The 25,701-nt window shown below is 39.8% G+C and overlaps 1 protein-coding gene across 1 annotated transcript in view; it reads right to left on the reverse strand.

The window, feature by feature from the left end:
- Nucleotides 1–408: 408 nt before the first annotated feature.
- pdzd8 (PDZ domain containing 8) overlaps nucleotides 409–25,701 on the reverse strand; it is a 157,479-nt gene continuing 132,186 nt past the window's right edge. Inside the window, exons 4-5 of the mRNA XM_055646928.1 lie at nucleotides 23,485–23,647; nucleotides 409–2,994 (exon numbers count right to left, since the gene is read on the reverse strand). Coding sequence (XP_055502903.1) covers nucleotides 839–2,994; nucleotides 23,485–23,647 — 2,319 coding nt within the window. The 3' untranslated portion in view covers nucleotides 409–838. The remainder of the gene's footprint in view (nucleotides 2,995–23,484; nucleotides 23,648–25,701) is intronic.

Consider the following 25,701-nt stretch of genomic DNA (forward strand, 5'->3'; position numbering starts at 1 on the left):
CAAGTGGGAGTTGGGATGGGGAGGAGTTTACTAGCAGAACACAGAAGTCCGCTTATTAAACAAAATCAAATTGACACCCCTCAAATAATTAGCAATATTTTTTCTCGGCTTTCACTATCAATTATTCTACTTGTGTAAAGGTTACTACTTGGCAAGTTGAATCATGTCACATTCTATCAAAATTTACCCCACACCCTCCCTCCCACATCCCCACCATTCTGCAGAGAAAACAAGCTGGATGCTTCACTATGTAACACGTACATAAATATTAATTAAATAGCCATGTCTTGGTAGTATACATTACAGCTTCATTAAAGATGAGGATGTCAGTGCATTTCTTGCACTCCTTGCACAAGCATTTCAGAGTTCCAGTGCAGTCATCAATTAAATTTATAAAGAAATAAAACATACCAAAGAAAACCCAGTTTTACTTTCAATAAATACAAAAAGCTCACCACACAGTTTACTATATTGATACAGGTTTGGCAAAGAAACGTCTACATAACAAACAAATAATATAAAGGATTAGAGGTTTTAACATGATTTGAATTCTGAAACCTGGTCCCAGAAGAGACTTTACATCAACTGTCCCGGCGTACTGTGGACTCAGCCGCATATCATAACACCACAAATTTACATAGATGTGGAAACAAAAACTTTGGTGGGAAGGGAAAATCTTAAATTGATCTGGCCATTGTTTATTGACACAATAGTCACATTAACAGCCAGATTTGCAAGAGAGAATAACAGTTGCGTAATCGCACAGAAGCAAAAGAAAAGTCAACAAAATAGTAAATAGTAAATATCTCTACTGCAATTATGGGGAAAATGAATTAAGTCAAGAAATTGATTCAGTTTCATCGATAGTTTGCTCATTTGATTCTTCAGTAAGTGGTTGCACATCTGCCTGACTGCCAACATCAATATCGTCTGTTGTTAGGGATAAAATATCATCTGTAAGCTTTGAGGCTTTTTTTGCCTGTTGTTCAGAAGATGCAAAGTCGCTAAATTCTAAATCATCAATTCCTGCTTTGTAGTGGATTGTGAGCAGTGTAAGGGCTTGTAGCCGTTCAATTGACTTTGAAATAGCAGCAGACAAATGACATTTCTTTTTAGGATCTGTGCAATCCTTTTCTTCTTTCTGCAGAGCATAATTCTGTTCCAGTTCCAACTCTATTTCATTCTGTAGCTTTTCTGACATCAAGTACAGTTTTTGAAATCGTTCATCGGCTGGTAATCCACGATACAGGTCTCGACCAATCTCCTTTACAGCAATCAATACACTATCGTCGAGACCACCGTCTTTCTTCACTGATAACTTGTTACCCATGGAAGAAGCCACCCGTTTGGATGGACTACTGGCACTGTACGTCTCTGTGTCACTGCTTTCATTGTCTGATGTATTTGGAGTTTGTTTGGGTGAAGGCTCCACCAAATCTACACTAGGATCCGCAAGACGAGCTCTTTGTCCTGGTCTCAGGTTCAGCAAGCGTGAGCTGGTGTTGATGATATGCCGTGTTAACCCTGTTGACCTGTTAAAGGACGGCTTGGCTTCCAAATCAGCTCTTCTCTCTGTGAGACCTGGAAGAAGTGCTTCTGCCAGACACTTATCCTGACACTTTTTATGACACACATATGCACAGTTCATGCACTGAGAAGCAGCTTTGGTCCAGACTTTCTTTTTACAGTAATCACACCAGGTTGGATTCTGAAACTGAGTATCTTGGAAATTGTGCTTATTGTCCATACACGAGGGATCAGTTTCCTCCTTAATGATGACAGGAATATCCTCCTGTAAATGATCTTCCTTTTCCCTTTCTATTTGAATGCTAGAGTTTTCTGTATCACCCTCTTTTAAATAGGTAAAATTTAGTGTAACGTCACCATAGCACAGTTTCTCATTGAATCCCTTATGAGTGCTTAGATTTCGTAATGCAGTTCTACTGACAACAGCTTTTGGTTCAGGAGCATTAAGCCGAAAGGTTGTCTGAAACTCCATTGATGCAGTGCAAAGACATTCCATGGCTATCTCTTCAAGTTTTATACTTGCATGGCCTAAACACATGAGTTCACCTGATTTAAAAGGTTCTTTACACCACACGGCAACGTTGATGTATCTGTGGCGTCCTTCAACGTCAAACACGCACGTTGCCTTGTTCCACTTCACAAATCTCTTGCGATAGGATATCTCTGGTGACTCCCAGATTTTATTCCCTTCTGCCCCATCGCGCACTCTGCAGGTAGGTTCTGGTAATTTCTCCTTGGAATCTTGTTTACTAGCTGTTGGCCTGGACTGAGATGCATCTTCCATCTGATCTAGATTTTTACTGACACTTTTTTCAATACTTTTCTCTGCACTATTGATGGATGTTGCCGATTTGTCAAGTTTTTCTGTAGCTGTGTCTGCAGATTCAGACAGGTTCTGGGCTTCAGAAGCAGCTGAAATTATCTTTATCTGAGGCCTTGGGGGCACCGGAGGTTTATTTGTGGATCCTAATGCTGGCTTACTTGGCTGCTGTGCTCCATCAGGGACGTCTAAACACTTTGGCTGGGCAAACTTAGCTGCGTCTTTTTGCTGTGATTTCAGGGGAATCTGGTAATTCCCCAAATTTAATTTACGATTCAGAATGGGGGATATGGTTCCTAGTGGCTTGGTGGCAAGTGTAGCTACTGAACGCTTTGGACTTAGATTAGATGGTGCAAAATCCTCCTTTACGATTATGGTCGGTGGTTTGATTTCAGGACATACTAATTCTTCGAATTCAGAATCTAAGTCTTTACCGTCAACATTATCTAAAATACCATCATCATCAAATGCATGTTGTCCAAACTGTGCACTAAACCCAGTGTCCTCAAGCTGGCCACAGTTCTCCTGGAGTGAGCCACATTGTTGATTCCGATGTCCACCAACAGGTCTTTCGTAATAAACCAATACTTTGTCACCAGCTTGCTTTATAAGCTTCAAAACATGTACAGATGATGTCACCTTGGTTCCTGTTGATAAATTAAACAGATATCAGGAAAAAATATTTAAAAAATGTAGTTTTTGCCATTTTTGTTTCAACTATGCGCATAGTTGAAACAACCACTACGCCACAGATACACACGTATTGTATGCTGCATAAATTAAGATTATGCTATTACCGCTGCATTTACAATTTTATTCATTTTTAAACCATGAATTCTCAGCGGCAATTTTTTCCTCAATTCATCAACTTTCTCCTCTCCTGCCAAGCAGCTTTTTTCTTCATCTTATTTTTGCAATGAGTCCTGACTGCGCAAGTGTAGGCAAAGGTTGCTGAATATTTACACACAGAAGTTTAAATCCCTCACTTCATTTGCCAAAAACTTCCTCATCACGTATCATTATTTATCATTCATTTCCAAACTCAAAGTAAATATCTTATTTTTTTAAAGAATGGAATTTTCTACTTCAAAATATAATTTATTCATCTGCAAACATTATCAGTACACAGAGCGAAGGAGGAAGGAGGATCGGCAGGGGGAAGACGACGAGTGGACAGAGTGAAAGTAGTTCTGCATTTTATGTATTTAATTTCATATGGACAAGATTAGTTGTACTTATGTCAATTGAGAGTTATATAAAAACTTTATCATCGGTGCTGTAAAACTGTTCAGGATTCCCATTCTTTGTAGTAATCTGAAAATATATGAACATTATATCTAATGCTTTTGCAAAAACAATGAAAACTACCATCAATGTGTTTTTTCTTTACACTGCTTTTTAAAATTGAAATAATTTGCCTGTAAACACCTTTTTTTACTGCATGTCGGATACACAACAACGCAAAGCTCTGATCTTAGAGAACAAAGTGTATCTGATCATAGCCAGTCTCCAATAATGAATGCGTACCATAATGAATGTTTGTTAAATGAATCAGTATGAAATTCCTCAGCAAACTATAGGTAAACAGACTGCACAAGATCAAAGCTCAGTCCTGTTAATACAGGTTAGCATACATATTATGCATACTAAAAAAAGGATCCACAGGAATAGCCAAATAGTTGACAAATTATGGTCCTAAATTCAGACAAGGTCAACGTTAGGGGCATTAGGCAGAAACTGGCAGAGGTCAAATGGGTGAGACCGTTTGCACTTGAAGGGACATCTGGCAGATGGGAAGCTTTTAACAATGCCATAGCAAGAGTTCAAGGACATGTTCCCGTCAGGGCGAAGGACAAGTTCAAGGAACCCTGGTTGACAAGAGATTTTGAGGCTCTCATCAGGAAAAGAAAATCATAGTACACTGAAGAAGATCAGGAGGGCAAAAAGAGGGCATGAAATGGATCTGGCAGTCAAGGTAAAGGAAATCCCAATAGATTCTATATCTATATTAGAAGTAACAGGGTGGCTAGGTCCCCTTAAAGATCAACCTGGCCATCTTTGTGTATTTCTCATCAGTTTTTACTGTGGATAATGCTATGGAAGTTAAGAAATTAATGCAACTGAGTTGTGATGTCGAAGATCATAAGAATTAGCAAGAAGAAAGTATTGGCTAATGCAATCTTAAACCACATAAAGGTGGATAAACCACATTATGGTGAATAAATCACCAGGGTCGGACCAAGTGCATCCACAAACCATATAGTATAAACAAGGGTAGAAATGTAGAGGCCTTGAATGAATGAATGATGCTTTATTGTCACATGTGACAAGTCACAGTGATATTCTGCAAAAAGTTGCCACATAAAGGGTGCTGGCAAAGTTACAAAGTACCCAACGCCAGGTCCTCCTTTGTTCTCGTTCCCCCCCCCCCCCCCCCCCCCCCCCCCCCCCCCCCCCCCACGCGGGTTAGCCTTGGTCCTTGCAGAGACTGTTGCATCAGCATTAGTCACAGGTGAAGTTCTGGCAGAGTGGCTGATGTGCAGCTATTTAAAGAGGTTAGCACGAACAAGCCAGGGAATTACAGACCGATAGACATAATGTCAGTGATGGGCAAGTGGATTCTGAGGAATAGAATCTACCAGCAAATGGATAGACAAATCCTGATTAATGATAGTCAGCATGGATTTGTATGTGGGAAATCACAAAACTGTTCAAGTATCTGGTTTAGTTTAGTTTAGTTTATTGTTACGTGTACCGAGGTACAGTGAAAAGCTTTTTATTTGAAGAGGTAATGAACAGAACTAATAAGGGCAGGGCAGTGGACATGTCCATATGGATTTTAGCAAAGTCTTTGACAAGATTTCACATGATACACTTATCTAGAAGATTAAACAGCACAATGGGCCTATTTCCATGCTTTTTAACTGGCTCTAAATACAATATGAGATAAGTCAGCAAGGAATTATTGGCATTTCCTTAAAAGCGAAAATAAGAAAGGCTGTGTCTCCAATTGATCAATACACTGTAATTGCAATCAGCTCTGAGAATATATAAATTACTACTTAAACATTAAAGACGTGAATTGTTGCTACATTATTCTCAATGTCTGTTCTGCACGAGAAGTGCTGCAGGAGTCACATAAATGATACTATTTGTGGAAAAACCATAACTCATGCAGTATTTTTAATGTCCTTTTAGAATATCTGATAATACAGTGCATAATTTCTGTGCAGGAGGAAATGTGACAACCAACTAGCACACAATACGCTTTGAATGCAGTGGTGACAATGACCACATAATCTACTTTATGGATAAATACATTAAATAAAGGCCTTGTTGAAAATAGTTCCATGAGATATTTTAAACCTAACTGAAAGAGCACACGGCACGATATAAAACAGTTAAACCCGACACCCTATAACGGAGGGAATGCTGTACCATTTGTTGTACAGTTGTAGTCTTGTTCATAAGGTTCTCTAAAGAGTAATCTCGCCCAGGGAGATTTTAAGCTAATTGATGAATTTATCCTATAACATCTGTGTTAAATATGACATATCTGGTCAAAGCAATATCCACAGTCTGACTAATCAGTTGTTAGACATCAACATACAACAGGAGAACAAACCAATGAATTTTATCCATAGTCTTGAGCATATACTTGTGAAGCATAACTGTTAAGGAAGAAATAGGAGATGAGAAACCATTCCACACACGTGTTTCATATATACTGTATTGTAATTTGTGACGCACAAAATTAAATTAAAATTATATAGAAATGGATATCAAGGATGTTGCTGGAAATACAGTTTATTGGTCATGACGACAGGAATTTCAACTAGCGTTCAGTTGGACATTTCAACTTTTTTTTCAAGATTATCGTTGCATATTTAAGATGGTATTTGCTTCAGTGATCTTTATCTTCTGTTTGGAAATCCATCAAACATTTTAAACAGGATTGCATTTAAAGAGCATTGTAACCATGCCTTGTTATGTAGATAGACCTCACCTACACTATGAGTGGTCCTCACCTACAAAGCCCTCCACCATCTGGCCCCCCCATATCTCACTGACCTCCTCTCCCCCTACCAACCCTCACAGTCACTCAGATCCACATCAGCCGGTCTCCTCTCCATCCACAAATCCAACCTCCGCAGTTTTGGGGACAGAGCCTTCTCCAGGGCAGCTCCCAGGCTCTGGAACTCCCTCCCCCAACTGATCCGCAATTCCGTGTCCCTCACCATCTTCCAGTCCCGCCTCAAGACCCATCTCTTCACCTCTGCCTATCCTTAGCCCCACGTCCCCTTCCCTTTTCATCTGTGCTTGAATTGCCTCATATTGTGTTTTGAATTGAATTCTGTCTTTAATTTGTGTACTAGTCATGTCTCTACTATTTATTTCATTCCGCTTACATGTTTTTCCTCTACTTGCTAAATTTTTGTAAGGTGTCCTTGAGACTCTTGAAAGGCGCCCATAAATAAAATGTATTATTATTATTATTATAGATACAAAATGCTGGTGTAACTCAGTGGGACAGGCAGCATCTCTGGATGGAAGGAATGGGTGATGTTTCGGGGTGAGACCCTTCTTCAGACTGAAAGCTGTAATGTAGATTAGCTATCATAGAGACAATAGGTTGATATAAAAGGCTCATTCTCTTGGCCTTATGACATTTAGCCTGGGATTTATACAGAGCCTCGCAATTTTGATATACATATAATAATGAGTGGAACAGAAATAAATTTATATATCCAAGTTTTCAGGTGACATTAAAGTAGGAAGCTCAGGAAGTTGAGATGAAAGCAAGATGTTATTAAAACTACATTTTAAATGAAGCTAAAGCAGATGAAAGTGAGAAACACCAGATTAGCGCATTTAATAAATTGATCAGGACCAGGGGTGCAGGATTTCTGTGCCATTGTACAAAAAACTAAAAACTTGCAGCAGCACAAAATGCGATGAGAAAGTTTCATGGCACGTTGGCCTCTATTTCAAAGGAATTCAAATATGTGGAAGAGGAGCTTTAATTTAAAAAAAACTAAGCACCGCAGATCCTCGAAAACTAAAGTAAAATACTTGGATACTCAGACATTTGTGGAGAAAGAAAGTGTTAATGTTTACACTGGAAATGGAAAACGTTTGAAGTTTTAAAGATGGAGAGGAAAAGGTGGGATCAAGGAATGACACAATAGGAAGTCTCTGATGGTGATTGATCAAAGCCTTGATCAATTCCATCTGGAGGACTGCCTTCATCTCTGAATTCTAATCTTCACAGAAAGAAAACAGCAAATCACCCACAATAATTGCAGGATTAAATGTTAAATTATAAGGGTAAATATTCATTTGGGTTTAGATAGTTAAGGAGTGATACAATCCAGATATTAATGTTGGCAATGGCTTCAATAGCATAGATATGGAGAAATGTCTTTTATCTGGGAATTCAAAACAAGAGGGTTTAATTTTTGCAACAAGCCCAATAAGAGTGAAAATGGGAAGTACGTCATAAAACATAGAACAGTTCAGCACAGGAAAATGCTTTTCAACCAAGTATCTGTGCTAAACATGACCAACAATGTCTGCGCTAAACATGATGCCAAGTGAAGGGCCTGTCCCACTTGGACGACCTAATCCACGAGTTGAGAAGACCCTAGACGAGTTGAAAAAATTGTCAGGTTCGTGTTGACTTGCAGAAGTAAAAGGCCTCCCAAGACTCTATCTAAGACCTCCTACGGCCATCTGTACGACCTCCTACGACTAAGTCTATGACCTCCTATGATCCCCCTCGACCTCGTCTTCCACACCTAAGACCAACTACGGCTGGCTACGAGTGGAAAGTGATCACATGATAAAATTATGTCATGTTCGCATTTTTTTCTCGGGCCAGTTACCGACCTACGATTACCATCACGATCTACTACGACCTAGCTACAACCTACCTACGAGTAAAAAGTATCAACTTTTTCCGTGGACATTTTTTATCAGGTTGGAAAAAACGGCGCAACCTACTTGAGGCCACGAGTACGCAGAGACCACTCACGAGCATGAGGAAGAGTTACGAAGACCTTCTACGACCTCGTGGCGACCATGCTGCGAGTATGAGTCAAGGGCAATCTCGGCAGAGGTCGCCAATTAGGTCGTGAAAGTGGGACAGAGGCTTTAAACTAATTTCATCTGCCCGAACGTGATTTATGTCCCTCCATTGATTGCATATCCAAGTCAAGATAGGCACAAAAAGCTGGAGTAACAGTGGCACAGGCAGCACGGGTTGTTGGAAAGAAGCTGTTCCTGAACCTGGACATGTGTTATCTAAAAGCCTATTAAATGCCAGTATTGTATCCATCTGCACTACCATCCTTGACAACTCTGTCCAGGCACTCAGCACCCTCTGTGTAAAAATTCTGCCACGTACAGCTCATTTACATCTTTAGGTTGAGAATATTGCTGCCACAGAATCTGCTATCTGTTCCCCCAACTAACAAGTTTCCTATCACAATGGCTCTGTCTGACTTTTCCCTTCCTGGCTGTGCCTCAGAGCCAGGCCCAACACCACAGTCTTGTGCACTGCTGCTGCTCTCCCCAGACAGGTCCACCTCAGAACAGTATCCAAAGGAGCATGCGTAGGAAAGAACTGCAGATGCTGGTTTAGATCGAAGGTAGACAAAAAATGCTGGAGTAACTCAGCAGGCCAGGCAACATCTCAGGAGAGGAATGGGTGACGTTTTGGGTCGAGACCCTTTTTCAGACTGAATGTTGATCCAAAGGAGCATACCAGTTGTGGTGGTGGAAAGATCCCAGGCAATTCCTACACCCTTTGTCTAGTCCCTTTTTTGGTGGCCACCTATCTACTTCATGCTAGGTGTGACCACCTCACTGTAACTCCTATCTATGACACTGTGACACTCCTGAATAATTCCGAGGTCATCCAGCAGATGAACATGCTTGCTTCAGATGTATTCCGCAGTGGTACATGAAATCCCCCTGACTTCCAACATCTTGCCGGAGGACCAAATACCTTATAAAAATTACACAGGAAAACAGACTACACCTTAACCTGCTGTTACCCTTTCATCAGCCCTGTCGCCAAAGCATCTTGAGCCAAAGTCTCAGTTCTACACTTACCCTCAACACAGCATTTCATTTCAACACAGCCTCTCTCCCAACAAGGCCACCCCCAATAGGCTGTTCCACTAAACCTTCCTTCCATTTATTGGCTGCTGTGTCTCTTCCGCAGCTGGTGTTGAAGAACAATTCCAAAGAGGACAAGAATAGCAATTTCCTGCATCTTCATTTTGTATTAAAATCTTCACCATTGGATATTGCATTGCTCTAGAAAAATTATATATCGTACTGCCAATATGCAAAACAGATTATTTCAGAGGACCAACAAGTCTACCGTAAAAGATGACCCATATCAATCATCTGTCAAATTAATAAACTTCATGGTATACACAATACATACAAGGCTCAAAACGAAAAAGTTTGAATTCACTACCTATACAATGACATTTCTGTGGGCAATGGTTCTCTTAGTCACAGAGAATATTAAAAATAATAGCCGTTTCGAATGTCATTTAATGTAAAGGCAAGATCTTACAATCTATTTGCTTCTGACAGCTACTGTCCATTGAAATCATATTCTGTTCACTTCTTTCACACTGTCAATACTTTCAAACAAATCAAAACTACTCTAAGGACAAAGTTACTCTTCATGCTTCAGCCATTCATGATGTGATACATTTATCAATGTGCTTTTACACTCTTAACACTGCCTGAGCAAATGAATCCATTCAATGTTCCCCTTCAAAGAACCAATAGCTTAATTAGTACCCAGAATGCCAGCTCATTTACAAATCAAATTATCAGCCTGGGTTCTCATTCAGATGGACTTCAATTGCTATTTTAATTTTAGCTTCTATTTCAACATAATTTATTGGAACATTTAGATGTGTTTCTATTGAGGCTGAAAAGAAACCATATGCCTCACACTTGCTATCCTGTGCATGAACAAGAACTCTTACTAACAATTACAGGGAAATCAACACTGCGCATAAAAATTAGCTCAGTGGAGGTAGCCTTAAAATGCAGTTGACAATGCTGAACTACATTGGGTTAATCATTCCTTTGCACAACTGATTATTTTTCTGGTTTAAATTTAAAGATTTATATTGTTAAGTTGCATTTATTTGATTTTAACCAAGTAAAGATTACAAAATATTTACATTGGAACTCAATAATGAACATTCATTTAAAATCGGAAAAGCAAGGTCATCTATATAACTAAAAGTCTCATCTTGAACATTTCCTGCCTGCACTGTATATTGATTTTAGAAAAAACTAACCTATATCGCTATGATTTTTGGCCATCTTACTCACAGTCCTCCTCCGCTGAGGATTTTTTCGATCGATGAAAAATAAAAAAGTTATGAATGTTAAATCTTGAGATCGGCTGATTGGTCCTCTTGCCTGTCAATCACCACGTTGAAGGTAACACCCCTTCCGGGGGGGGGGGGGGGGGGGGGCAGGACTATAAAACCCCGGATGCCTTGATGTGAGTCAGTTACTCTGGAAGATTGCGATGGGAAGGCCACAACAGTGATTCTGCTCAACTGAACTGTGAGTCCACTGAACTGTGAGTCTGCAATGTACTTGCAATAAATGATGTGTTAGCCCTTAATGAAAATGAGATGAGTTGTTTGACCTGCCCTGTACTTGAAACTGAAATGGTAATGGAAATGAAATGAAAATGAGATGAGTTGTTTGACCTGTCCTGTGCTTGAAACTGAAATGGCAATGGAAATGAAATGAAAATGAGATGAGTTGTTTGGCCTGCCATGTGCTTGAAACTGAAATGGCAATGGAAATGAAATGAAATGAAAATGCGATGAGTTGTTTGGCCTGCCCTATGCTTGAAACTGAAATGGCAATGGAAATGAAATGAAACAAGTTGTTTGGCCTGCCTGAAACTACTAATTTTGGTCCACAAGGCCCCTATTAGCCGAGAAACCAACCCCTTTTGCCCAAAATGCCCTTCACTGAGATTTGACTCAGACTTTTTTTAAGTCGCTTCAGGCCTGTACTAGCCCAGGAGGAGTTCCTTCGGCCCAACAGTAAATATTCCTCCTGCAAGTATTAAACCTCACCCCAGTATTTTTCTCCCACCCTTCATTGGCTTCCTGTGAGATCCAGGCCAGGATAGACTTTTCTCTTTCATTGCTGTGCTCTGCAGAAATAGAAGAAAAATGTCTAAAATTGATTCTCCACCCTCTCCCCATCTCTCTCACAGAGTCTCTCACCTGTTTTGGGATGAATTTCTGGCAGTTTATGAGCTTCCAGCCCACCAGGCCTGAGTGACTGAGCTTCCAGCCCATAAGGCCTGAGTAACTGAGCTGCCAGCCCACCATTCCTGAGTGACTGAGCTGCCAGCCCACCAGGCCTGAGTGACTGAGCTGCCAGCCCATAAGGCCAGAGTGACTGAGCTGCCAGCCCACCAGGCCTGATCTGCCAGCCCACCAGGCCTGAATCACTCACCTGCCAGCCCACCAGGCCTGAGTGACTGAGCTGCCAGCCCAAGAATCCATTCGGCCCACAATGTCCATACTAGCCCTCTGGAAACTAGTCCCTTTGGCTCACATCACCCATACTAGCACTCCAGAAAGCCCCCCTCTCCCCCACTGGCCACCAATATTAGAATTGGTGGAGAGGTGGAATATTGTATTGGTGGACCAGCCCTCCTGTGTGAACATGGGACCCAACGGGTCCCACTTAGTCTAGTATATTCTATGTTTAGCGAGTAGTTTCAAATTTTTAAACGAGTATTTTTATTAAGACGCACCAAAGCATATGATGCAACACATACACATAACAATGCGTCCCTCTGATTGAGAACCCAGGCTGATTGAAACTGAATAAGCTGATTCACAGCTGGCACTTGAATTAGACGATTACCATTAGACGAAATATCCATGATGGTCTACTTTGAAAATGTCGTTTTTAACAGAGTAATCAACAGAGTTACAGAGTAACAAATATCACCCATGTAGAATAATTTTAATTTACTTTGCTTTGAAAATGCTGTAGATGGTTCTAAATATGAACACATAGACTGCTGACCAATCCTGGTGATATGTAAACACTAAATGTTGTAGTAACTCCGCAGGACAGGCAGCATCATGGGTGTCTTTTCGGGTGGAAACCCTTCTTCAATCTGAAGAAGGGTCTTGACCCGAAACGTCACCATTCCTTCTATCCAGAGATGCTGTCTGTCCCGCTGATTTACTCCGGCATTTGTTTTTTCTTTAAACTAGCATCTGCAGTTCTTTCCTACAACTGGTCAGTGAAGTCATGGTGATGACTTAGTAGGGTTAGGGTTAGGGTTATGGTAAACTATTTTCATAAAATGATTTTTAATGTTATTACTACTAATTTTTTATTTCATGTTCATATGATAGCAGAATTAGGCCATTCGGCTTCAATCATGGCTGATTTATTTTCGCTCAACCCCATTTTCCTGCCTTCCCCCCATAACTCCTGACAACCGTACTAATCAAGAATCTATCTATCTCTGCCGTAAAAGTTAAAGTAAAAGAGAAATATTAATGCATTGATGGAGCCACACCTGGAGTCATACTTGGGTGATCCGAAATGTTCAAGTTTAATTGTAAATTATTAAAAATTAATAATAATAAGCATTTTTTGTCATTGTACTTAGAAATACAACAAAATTAGGAGAGCTACTCCTGATCAGTGCAACCAAAACATTTCCAAACAAGACAAAGTCACATCCAATGCATTATTTTGCACTGGGAGAATATTACACTTTAAATTTAGTAAATACTTTAAAGGATTAAAAAAAAGAGGAAATATTAACTGTATTATAGTGGAATTGATTACAGCATTCTCATGTCGTGTGGAAAGTTGAGGAACTTAGAGTTCTAATGGCCCACGGAAAGAAACTGTTCTTTTTTTAAATTAAAAAATATATATTTTATTTATTAGAAGTGAGTACAATGCATTGGTACAAAAACGATGTTAACATATTACATTCTCTGTACAACTTCCCCCCCTTTTTTTTTTAAAGAGAGAAGTGAGAAAGGAGAGAAGAAAAAGAGGTTGTGAAAAGTGAAGAATAGATTAGTGAGCGTGGGTGAAAAAACAATAAAGAAAAAGTGAAAGAGAAGGAATAAGTGAAGAAGGAAAGCAGGAGGGAGATTATTCCATTGCCACAGTGAGATGATTTTTTTTAAAATATTCTAAATCATCTTTCACCCATACCTGAAACTGTTGGTTTTCATGATACTATGTCACCACATGAATGCAAGAAATCAATAAATGGGGACCAACTCCTTAAGAATAGGTCTTGTTTGTCTATTAGGAGGAGTCACATTTCTTCCAAATGTGCGGTGTCCAGCATATTACTGATCCACATTTTAAATGTTGGTATATTAGCATTTTTCCAAAATTTAAATATGTTTTTTTGCTGTTATTAACCCATAATTGAAAAATGAGTTTTGGTGTGTATTTAATTTGTTCCCATCTCCACTTACTCCAAATATAATCATTTCAGTGTTAGGTTCCATTTTTGTCTTAAATAGCTTTGAGAATATATCAAATATATCACACCAAAATTTATAAAGTTTTGTACAAGAGACAAATGAGTGCGTAATATTGGCATTTTGAGAAAGACATTTATCACAAATGGGAGAAATATTTGGATAAAATTTATTCAACCTAGTTTTGGAATAATATAATCTATGTAATATTTTAAATTGAATTAAGTTATGTCTAGCGTTGATCGAACATTTATGTATATGTATCAAATATTTTTCCCATGTTTCTTTTGAGATTTTTATCATTAATTCTTTTTCCTAGTCTTCTCTAATTGCCTCTGTTGATGGTAATTCTATATTTAAAATACGGTTATACAAGTATGATATTAATTTTGTTGAATTACTTCTTCCAATGGGTCTAAAATTATACTTTGGAAACTTGGTATATATTTCTTCATAAAGTCACATACCTGTAGGTATTTAAATTATTGATTGTTATTCAATTTAAATTTTGATTTTAGTTGTTGAAATGATAATAAATTTCCCAATTCATACAAATCACCTACCTTTTTAATTCCCACTTTTTCCCATTGTTTATGTTTTATCCATACCAGATGGTTTAAATACTGGGTTATTCACTATTGGTGTTAACACTGATAAATTTCTTAATTTTAAAGTTAATTTTATTTGTTTCCAGATTCGTATTGTATTTTGTATAATTGGATTCTTCTTATATAACATATTATTCAGCTTTATTGAGGAAAAAATGATCGCTACTAGATCGTAGGGGGCGCAATCCTCTTTCTCCATTCTTATCCATTCCAACTGTTGAGCAGAACTGTCCAACCAATAAATTATATTTTTAATATGTACTGCCCAATAATAGTACAGGTGCACAACCTTTTATCCGGAGTTCCGGAAACCGAAAAGCTCCAAAAACCGGACATTTTTTCCAGGATGTCGTCTGCACACCAAAGCTCGCGTTTGGCACCAAACTTGACCCGAAACGACTCACGGTCAACCCAGGTCTGTACTACTGTAGCGGCTGCCTCCTCCCCGGAGACCGGGGAGACACTTAAACATCTGTAAATCATTGCTTAAATGTTAGTCAGTTAGTTTGGAGGGCTTTTATGTGAAGGGGGAAACTTTAATTCTTAGTCCCCTACCTGGTCGGAGAGGCGGGGTGCGGGCAATGCCTTAGCGGGTCGCCGTGCAGTAAGCGGAGCTGGGGCTGCGGGTGTCCGGTCCCGGGCGGCGCCGGTTGGAGCTCCGACCCAGCAACTCTACCCCTGGCTGCGCGGCGCTCCAAATCCAGCGTGGCCCGCGGCTGGACGCCCGCAGCCCCAGCTCTGCGATGTTGTGTGTCGGCGGCCACAGCGCTCCGGAGCTTACCGCACGGCAACCCGGTAAGGCATTGCCCGCTCCCCACTGGTATCCCAGCGCTGCGACGCCGCCGACTCCAAACATCGCGGAGCTGGGGCTGCGGGCGTCCGGCCGTGGGCGGCTCGCTGGATTTGGAGCGCCGCGCAGCCAGGGGTAGAGTTGCCGCGGTCGGAGCTCCAACCGGCGCTGCCCGCGGCCGGACGCCCGCAGCCCTCCGGAGCTTACTGCACGGTGACCCGGTAAGGCATTGCCTGTTCCCCGCCTCTCCGACCAGGTAGGGGACTAAGAATTAAAGTTTCCCCCTTCACCCCCCCACCACATAAAATCCCTCCAAACTAACTGACTAACATTTAAGCAATGATTTACAATGATTCCCCGGTCTCCGGGGAGGAGGCAGCCGCTCCAGACTTTTCAAGCCGCCCGCGCTACCTACCTAATCTACGCTAAAAATCTTCCATTCGGAAATCCGAAAAATTCCGAAATCCGAGAAGTGTCTGGTCCCAAGGCTTTCGGATAAAAGGTTGTGCACCTGTATAAAAAATTAGGTAGTGCAAACCCCCCTACCTCTTTGGGTTTGCACAAGTGATTTATTTTAATTCTATGTGCTTTATAATCCCAAATAAAATTAAAAATATTCGAGTCTAATTTAAAAAAAACGTGTTATGGTATATATATTGGTATAGATTGGAATAAATATATTATTTGTGGTAGCGCTATCATTTTTATAGCGTTTATTCTGCCGATTAGTGACAGTGGAAGCGTTCTCCAAAATTTAATCAGTGAATCAAATGTATTTAATAATGGTATAAAATTAGCATTAAATAATGATTTATATCTTCTAGTAACTTGAATACCCAAATACTTAAATTTTTCCGTTGCGATTTTAAATGGAAATTTTAATAGGTGATTCGCTTTCTGGGGTTTTAATGACATAATTTCACTTTTATTCCAATTTATTCTATAACCGGAGAAAGAGCCAAATTCCTCTATTAGATTTAATAGATTCGGGATGCTCGTTTGGGAGTTTGTAATATATAAAAGTATATCATCTGCATATAGTGATATTTTATTAATAGTATCCTTAGTATTATATCCCTGAATATCCGGATGCCTTCTTATCCTTTCAGCAAGCGGCTCTATCATAAGTGCAAATAGCAGGGGTGATAAAACACAGCCCTGCCTATTGCCCCTCGATAATTGAAAATTTGAAGATAATATATTATTAGTTAGTATTGGTTTATCATATAGTAATTTAACCCATCTGATAAAATTCTCTCCCATATTAAATTTTTGTAGTACTTTGTATAAATACTGCCATTCTACCTGATCAAATGCTTTCTCTGCATCCAGAGATATAACTGACAAGTCTTCCTTTTCCGTTTTGTATGAATACATTATCTTAAAAAGGCGTCTCAAATTGTTAAAGAAACTGTTCTTGAGTCTGTTTGTCCAGCTTTTGACACACCTGTACCGCCTACCAGAGGGCAGGAGGTTGAACAGTGACTGTCCAGGATGGAAGGGGTCTTTGATTATTTTCCTGGCTCTATGGAGACACCGAGAGCTGGAGATGGCTTCCAGGGAAGGCAGAGGGCAGCCGATGATTTTCTGGGCAGTTTTGATGCAGTGCTCTCCTTTCTGCTGCTGAGCAGCCAGCATGCCACATCGTGATACAATATGCCAGCACACTCACGATGGTGGAGCGGTAGAAGGTCACTAGCAGCTTCTCCTCTAAACTGTTCTTCCTTAGCACTCTCAGGAAGTGCAATCGCTGATGGGTCTTTTTTACCACAGCTGAAGTGTTGGAGAGCAGGAGAGGTCCTCCGCGATGTGCGTTCCCAGGAATTTGAAGGTGGAAACCCTCTCGACACAGTCCCCGTTGATGAAGAGCGGGGCATGGTCCGCTCTGTGCCTTCTGTAGTCGATGACCATTTCCTTTGTTTTGCTGATATTAAGTGCCAGGTAGTTCGCGGAACACCACTCTGACAGCTTCAGGATCTCATCTCTGTACGCTGATAACTGCACATTATCGGTGCAGTTCTTTATGTAGGACAGTACAGTAACTGTGTATTCCTGTAAGTCCTGTTGTTCAAATATATTCCAGGCAGTATGTGCAAAGCAATCCTGCTGCTGAGAGAGTGCTCCCTCAGGCCAAGTTTTTATGATCTTTATGTCCGCTTGGGTTTCCTCCTGAGAGGAGTATATGCTGGGATGAGGAGCAGTGAGAGATGGTCTAACAAGCCCAAATGTGGGAGGGGTACTGCTCCATATACATGTTTTAAGTTTGAGTAGACGGAGTCCAGTGTGTTTTTCCCCCTGGTGGGACACTACGTATTGTACAAATTTAGGAAGCACTGACTTTAAACATCCCCTGCAACAATGTAAACTCCCTCAGGATGAGCCTGTTGTTGTTTGTTTATGGTGTCATGCAGATGGGCAAGAGCTGTGCTAACGTTAGCATCTGGTGAAATATAGACAGCTATCATCATCACTACTGTGAACCCTCTAGGCAAATGAAAGGGTCTGCAAATGACTGTCATTACTTCCAGGTGAGGAGAGCAATGGGTGTATATGATCTTACTGTTTGTACACCAGTCATTATGTACTTAGATGCAAAGCCCACCTCCTCTGTTCTTACCGGAGTTACCGTTTCTGTCTTGGCGATGGGTGGTATGGTCCGTCAGTTGTACTGCAGCGTCCGGGATCAGCGGGTGTAGCCAGCTTTCTGTTATGATCATCATACAGCATTCGTGAACATAGATGTTTGCAGCAATTTGTAATTCCAGTTCGTCTGTTTTGTGGACGATGGATCTGGCGTTGGTGAGGAAGATGCTTGGTACAGAAGTCTATGTGGCTGTTTCTTTAGTCTAGCAAGTAAGCCTGCCCGGCATCCTCGCTTCTGCTTCCACACCCTTCCCCATCTGCACCGCCTCCCGGTACTGATAACAAACCAGGAAGAACCCGGTGGGCTCGCTATGTCCTGCGGTATGTTGCGAGATCGCTGGAAATCACTTTTAACGTCGGTGCAACAATTAAAACCAATGGTAAGTAACTCGGTGTGGTTGTAAACAAATGTATCCCCGTAGCACATTTCTAGGACACACTAGACACTGAAAACTAAACACACTAGATACCAAACACTATACAAAACACCCAACGTACTTTCAAAACAATAAGCACCTAGTCGGAGAGCTAAGAGCCGCTGCGCCCGTGCGAGCCGCCATCTATCAACGTACGATATACCCGTTTTAAGGATTGTGAATCACTACTATTTTTAAGTGTTAATTTTCAATTTAAATTCAGGTTAGCAAAATGGTTAGGAAAGGTTTAGAGGGATATGGGCCAAATAAGATAAGCTTATATGGGACGTATTGGTCAGCATGGACGAGAAGAACCAAAGGGCTTGTTGCCGTGCTATATGACTCTGACTCTATGAAAACATGTGGGAGCTACACATAAAATTCACAGGCATCATCATAAAATAGGGGGTTTTATTATTTTGCAGAGGCACCTGTTATACAATAGCTGCCATGTTGGCCAATAAACTGACATGGTCCATTGTAATGGATACTGAGTTCCCTTCATCTGATAAGTTGAGCTGCATGCATTTACTTTTTAAAACAAAGGGGTTATGTTCTATATCAAACCAGAGTTCTGCTTGAAACCACTGACAGAAGAGCACAGCCACATAAACAGAGGGCAAATTAACTTTTCAATTCAGCTGTGTTATGTTCACCATGCTTAAGTCAGGTGGATAAGCATCTAAGGCAAATTAGTGCCATAGCAATTTATTTTTACAGCTTTTGGCAACTGGTTTAAAACTGCAGTACCTCACAAATATATTTGAAGGCTGGCAACTGACCTGTTTACTTCAATATCCGGTTAAACTAGGATTCAATTAAAGGACATATAAAAATCAAGCTCCCCATTAAAAGCTCTTTTTTTTAACAACGTCTACTCCCTTACATTGCAGGTCTCTTTCACCTCCCCATAACCAAGTGTGAGGATGGATATTTTTTTTGCATCATGGAAATATTTATAAATCCTGACCGATTGATGAATGACGGGGTTTCCACTTACTTGGCTATCCGTCAATATTTCCACTGTAACAGTATACAACTGAATATGAAACAAAGGGCTTTTCAACAGATCATTAAAACCAACTTATTAACTTTTTGTAGTTACAAATCTAAGGAAGCTAATGAGCCACAAAGAGGAAATGCAAGCTTTATGTTACGTGTGCAATTCAATAGGAATATTAACTTTCATGTCAAGTTATTTAAGGTACTAAACCAACAGTGCGGTACCGTATAAACGTTAACATATTTGATTCAAGAAATTATTATCTGTTGTTATAAATCAAGTTAGTTGACTGCATTTGAAAATAAGTTTGAAACTGGCTATACTCCACAGTGACTGAACCATTCCAACTCACAACTGAAGCTTGTGTGTTAATTGTGAAGCTCAGAAGGATGTATGGCCAAATAGAGCACTGGGGAAAAAATGTCACCACCTTCAGATAAAGAGAGAAGAACAACACAAGATATGCAAATGCAGGTTTAGAAATGAAAGTTTCCAGATATTCAGACACTGATAACAAGATTTTCAATACAAGATAAACAAATTAGAGACAAAAAACGTATATTTTTTTCCAAGCTGTACTACAATATAGAGCGCAGAACAGTACCGCAAAGGAATGGGCCCTTCAGCCAATAAAGCTTGTGCTGAACAAAATACCTTGCTGAATAGATCTCATCTGCCTGCACATGATCCATATCCCACTCTGTAAGGAGGAACTGCAGATGCTGGTTTAAACCGAAGACAGGCAGAAAAAGCTGGAATAACTCAGGGGGTCAGGCAGCATCTCTGGAGAAAAGGAATAGGTGGCGTTTCAGGTCGAGTCCCTTCTTCAGACCCTGTATTCCCTGCATCTCCATGTGCCTGTCTAAAAGACTCTTATATGCTGCTATCATATCAGCATCCTTCACCATCACCCCTGGCAACGTGTTCCAGTCCCCCACCACCCTCTGCTTAAAAAAACTTGCCCCGCACATCTCCATTAAACTTTCCTCCTCCCACCTTATAGCTATGTTCTCTGGTGTTGGACATTTCCATCCCGTGAAAAAGGTTCTAACTGTCTACCTTATCTATGCCTCTCACAATATTTCAGACATCCTTGACCCTGCTCCTAAGATGTGAGCAGGAATGGGATATCTACGTCAATGCTGCTTCCTGTGCTAAAGGCAGCATAGGCTACCATACCAGATACCTCCAGTTCTAATCAAATATAACAGAGAATAAAACAATCTAGCTCTCTTGCAATTTGAGAACAGGAAAAATAGGTCTACAGAGGACACTCTCTCTTTCACTACAATCAGCTCTGGACCATCTTGGCAATAGAAATATGAAGGACGCTATTTATTCACTACAGGTCAGCCTTTAACACAATTTTTCCAAATAAGCTCATCCCTAAATTTGTGGACCTGTACCTTGAGGCATCCACATGCAACTGACATAGACAACCTGACCAGAATAGAATAGAATAGTTTCTTTATTGTCATTGTAACATGAACCATGTACAACAAAATTTAAAATGTCAGCCAGTCAGTGCAGCATTCAAACATTTCTAAAAGCTAACGATACATACAATTTAAAATATTAAAGATAAACAACTAAATAAATATCACGAACAAAGCACGCATACACACCCAACCCTCCATCCTTCTGTCGATTCCACAGTTACCACAGTCCCTTAGTCTGTATCGCCCCTGCGTTCCTTGGCGGCTACATTTAGTGCTTTTATAGCAGTGGGGTAAAAACTGTTTTTTAGTCTATTTGTCCTTGTCCTTGTAGATCTGTACCGTCTGCCTGACGGCAACAGTTCAAACAGGGAGTGTCCGGGGTGGGAAATGTCCTTTATGATATTCTGGGTTTTTTTGGTGCAGCGGGAACTGTGTAAGTCCTCCAAGGTAAGGAGAGAGCAGCCGACAATCCTCTGGGCGTTGTCAATGGCCCTCTGGAGCGCTTTCCTCTGAGCCGCTGTGCAGCTGGTGTACCACACGCATACACAGTATGTTAGTATGCTCTCAATGGAGCACCGATAAAAGGACAGCAGCAGTCTCTGAGTGATGTTATTCTTCCTGAGCACCCTCAGGAAGTGCAGTCTCTGCTGGACCTTTTTCAGCAGCGTAGTGGTGTTCACGCTCCACGTCAGGTCCTCCTCAATATGGATTCCCAGGAAGCGGAAATCCGCCACCCTCTCTACACAGTCCCCTCTGATAGTCAATGGTACCATGTCCGTTTTGTTCTTCCTGAAGTCTATTATTACTTCCTTTGTCTTTAAGGTGTTGAGGAGCAGGTTATTTGACCAGCAGACCTCAGTCAGTTAGAATTGGTCATAACATTTCCTCCACACTCAGACGTGTGCCCTTCAGGATTGTATGCACAGGCCCCTGCTCTATTTCCTGTACACCCATGACTATGCGGCCAACAATGACACCAACTCAATATTTAAATTCACTGATGATATTACTGCTATCAGACAGATCAATAAAGATGAGATGAAACACAGGAAAGAGATCGGGAACCTTATATCATAGTGCCAGAAATACATAGCCCTTATCATCAGCATGACAAAAGAGTTGGTTAATAATCTAAGGAAGTGAGGAGTTGGACACAAAAGATGGATGGATGATGGCTTCAAGATCGTAGGCATCCATATCACCCAGCAACCTACCCTGGTCCCTTCACGTGAATGTGGTGATCAAGAAAGCACATCAGTGTAATTACTTTCTACAGCATCTGAGATGATTCGGCATGTCCATGAGGATTCTCTCAAACCTCTGCAGATGCACGGCAGAGTGTTTTTTGATGGGATGCAACTCAGCCTCGTATGTCAACTGCTCTACCTGCAGACTGCTACCTACAGACTGCCTGAACCTGCAGAATTGTGAATATCCAGTCCACCTTAATGGTGAATTGCATCGGGAAGACTAGAATGTTGTCAAGGATGCCTGACACCCTTGCCATTTCCTTTTCAAACTTAAAAAAATGAATCAATCACCTCCACTTCCTGGATGTGCTGCCACATATCTTTGGCCTAAAGCTACCTCATTCAGTTAATCAGTTTCTAAACTTCATTTTTCTTGCACTACAATCCTGCACCATTCTGCACTCACTACTGCATTTATTGTTGCATTATCATTAATGTTTTGTGAGCTTCATTGAACAAAACACGTAATTGTACCCTGGTGTATATAATAAAAACTAATCTGAATTTGCTGCTCACCATTAATGTTTACAGACAGCAAATGAGAAATTTATCAGTTATTAACGTTATGATTTCATCTGCTTTGTTTCATCTGTGGTCCATCTGTGTTTAAAAAAACCCAGTAATCACAATTGACAACACTATTTTTTTCTTTCAAACCAAACTTATCATTTAGTATTTTAATATACATTTTTATTTAGAGAACCACAAGATAAAAGGAGGTACTGTTCATGTAAATGCCAATCTTCTTCAGATTCATTTTCAAAGGTTCTTAAGCATACTTGTCTCAGCGATTGCCTTGGCAAACACTGACAGACTCCAGTCACTTATACCAAAGCAGCATCAACCACTTCAAAGCAAAATATGGCTTACAATGCATGTATTTTTATTAAATATACAGAAATGATGTGTGGGAAGCCAAAAATTACATTTAAAGACCTACAGAATATCATTATATCACAGTCCCTGTTCCATTTGGACTTCAAGTTGTAAATGTTTGAAAAGGCTTGTACAATCCAAAAGAATCAGTTTTGAACAGTATTTCAGACACCCTTTCGTGACATTAGGAACTCCCTATTTTAACAATACTGGAGTCAAGACTTCTACTGAACTTTTCTTAGAAGCAGTAAATGGACAATATCTCACACAATCATCCTATCTAGTCTCCACATGATTTTGTACCCCTATATCAATTCACCCCTTAACCTATGCTCCAATGTATAAAGTCCTAGCATGCTCAACTCTCTCTTTCTATTGTTCAGGCCCTTCAATTCTGGCAACATCCTCGTAAATTTTCTCTGTACTCTTTCCAGCTTAATGGCATCTTTCCAATAGCATGTTGGCGATGTAGTGCAAATTTGATATTCAATTTGCTATTTTTACCTATGTGGAAAAATTAATTTGCTGGTGTTTACTATAAAAATTTAAAAAGCATAGATTCTCACCTCCGATTGCAATGAGTCGATCTCCCTTTTGGAGGTCAGCAGCTGCGGCCGGCGAGTTTGGGGTCACAGTTTCCACGGTAACATGCACTGCATCCCCATCGTTGCCCTGGATTTGGCGGAAAGCCAGTCCTACGCTTTGTGAATTTCCTTTAATTAGCTCTACCTAATTAAAAGAAAAATAATAATTTTACTCAAAACAAGATAACTAAATTTCTGAATATAACCTGCAAATTTAGCAATGATTTGCCTAAGATGCAACTAAGACAAAAAGCTTTGAAAACAGAGATGATTTAGAAAGCTGTACAAGTTCAATATTTTGGAGAAAAAGAGGTACAAATCCAGGAGCAATCATATTAAATTTCAAGTCATGAATGTTTCTTTTGAATGGAATAAAGTGATTGCTGTTTTTCTGTATTCAATTAATTACCATAACATTTTTAAATATGTTGCAATTCAATTAAGTCATTTTCAATGAGGAATTGCATTGAGTGTAAGGCAGGTCAATACTTGAAAATTGTGCAAAAGTTGTAATATTGAAAATATCCTTCCCCGAACCAAATAAATTATATTTATGGATTTTGATAGCTCTGAACCTGCACTAATTGGAGTTTAGGAAGGATGAACGGAAATCTCATTGAAACCTACCGAATAATGAAAGGATGTGGAGAGGATGCTTCTACTAGTGGGAGAGTCTAGGACCTGAGGGCACAATCTCAGAAGAAAAGGACGTATGTTTAGAATGGAGATGATGTGGAAGTTCTTTAGCCAGCAGGTGATGGATCTGTCAAATTCACTGCCACAGACACGTAGTGGAGGCAGTGCCATTGGGTATTTTTAAAGCGGAGATTGATAAGCTCTTGATTAGTTAGGTTGTCAAAGGTAACAGAGAGAACACGGAATGAGTAGATTTGATGGGCCAAATAGTCTAATTCTGCCCCGATGTCTTATGAATTTATAAATGCTGCAAAACATTAACAAGCTGCGCCTGAATTATCAAATACATTTTTTTACAATTTCCCCAGTGCCACTGATAGTGAACTGTTTAAATCAGACAAATGCAAGTGGATTACATTTTTTTAAACCAATCCAGTTAGATACCAATAAAGTATAGTCGGAGTTGCATCATTATTCAGTTATGCGAAACGATGTCAAAATGACATCTATTTGCAAGATTCCTAATATAACTTGCAATAATTAGCACATGGATAAACTTTGCTAATATTGGTGGAAATCTTATAGAAGATATATACACTTCGAGGAACATTGAGGAACTTTGTCGAAAAGTGAAACTAATTGATCAAACGTCCACAGCCAAAGACTTTGCCTGGGTTTAATATTCGCCAGTTCAATGAGTAGTAAAGAGGAGGATTAAATTTCCAGACCATACATTAAAGGCAATTTTATATCAAGGGGAAATGGTACTAAACTTATATAATAAGCTGTTTAGCGAACACAGAGAAACAGGAAGTATTAGGAAAACTTTAAGTTTATAATTTTGTGGAAAATGAAGCACAAAACAAATTATGTCATATTATACAAGCCATATTAAATTTCACTGTTTCTCTTGAATGGAATAAAATGTTTTCTTTATTAATTTAACTTTAAATATGTTACATTTCAATTAAATCAATTTCGATGAAAAATATCAGGTCAACGTTTCTTAATTAATGCAAGTTGTAAATACTTTGAACTGGAAGTCAAAATGACTGTGCAAATGTAGCAAAACGTTAAGAAACAGCTTCCCAGTTACTCAAGGCTTTAAACCACATTAGGTGAAAAATGGCGCACACAATCACGATGTAAAAAGCTCAGGCAATTTTCACAAAACAAAATATTTGATAACGGGAGTAGTATAGTTATTACAAATGTTAATCCTTTAAAATATAGGAAGGTTTTGGAGGAAGAAAATATGCTCGATATAATTGACTAAATAATTTTGCCTGTTTAATATTATACCCGAGCAATTACTAATGCAGGCAAACACATTTTAATCATACAGTGCTATTAATAGGCAGAAAGGAACAAAAATGTGATCTTGACAACCAAATAAAGTAATGTTTCATAAGCACAACAAAAAAAACTGCAAACTTTGGGATCTTTTCTCTGGAAAATCCGTTCCTGTTGAAAATTAAATTAAAGTATAGTTGCAAATGTAAAATACCTTTAGAAATTAATTTACTAAACTGTGAAATGTTGGACGTTTGGTAAAGATATCAC

This window comes from Leucoraja erinacea, chromosome 15, assembly GCF_028641065.1.
Source record: "Leucoraja erinacea ecotype New England chromosome 15, Leri_hhj_1, whole genome shotgun sequence".
NCBI classification, from domain to species: Eukaryota; Metazoa; Chordata; class Chondrichthyes; order Rajiformes; family Rajidae; genus Leucoraja; species Leucoraja erinaceus.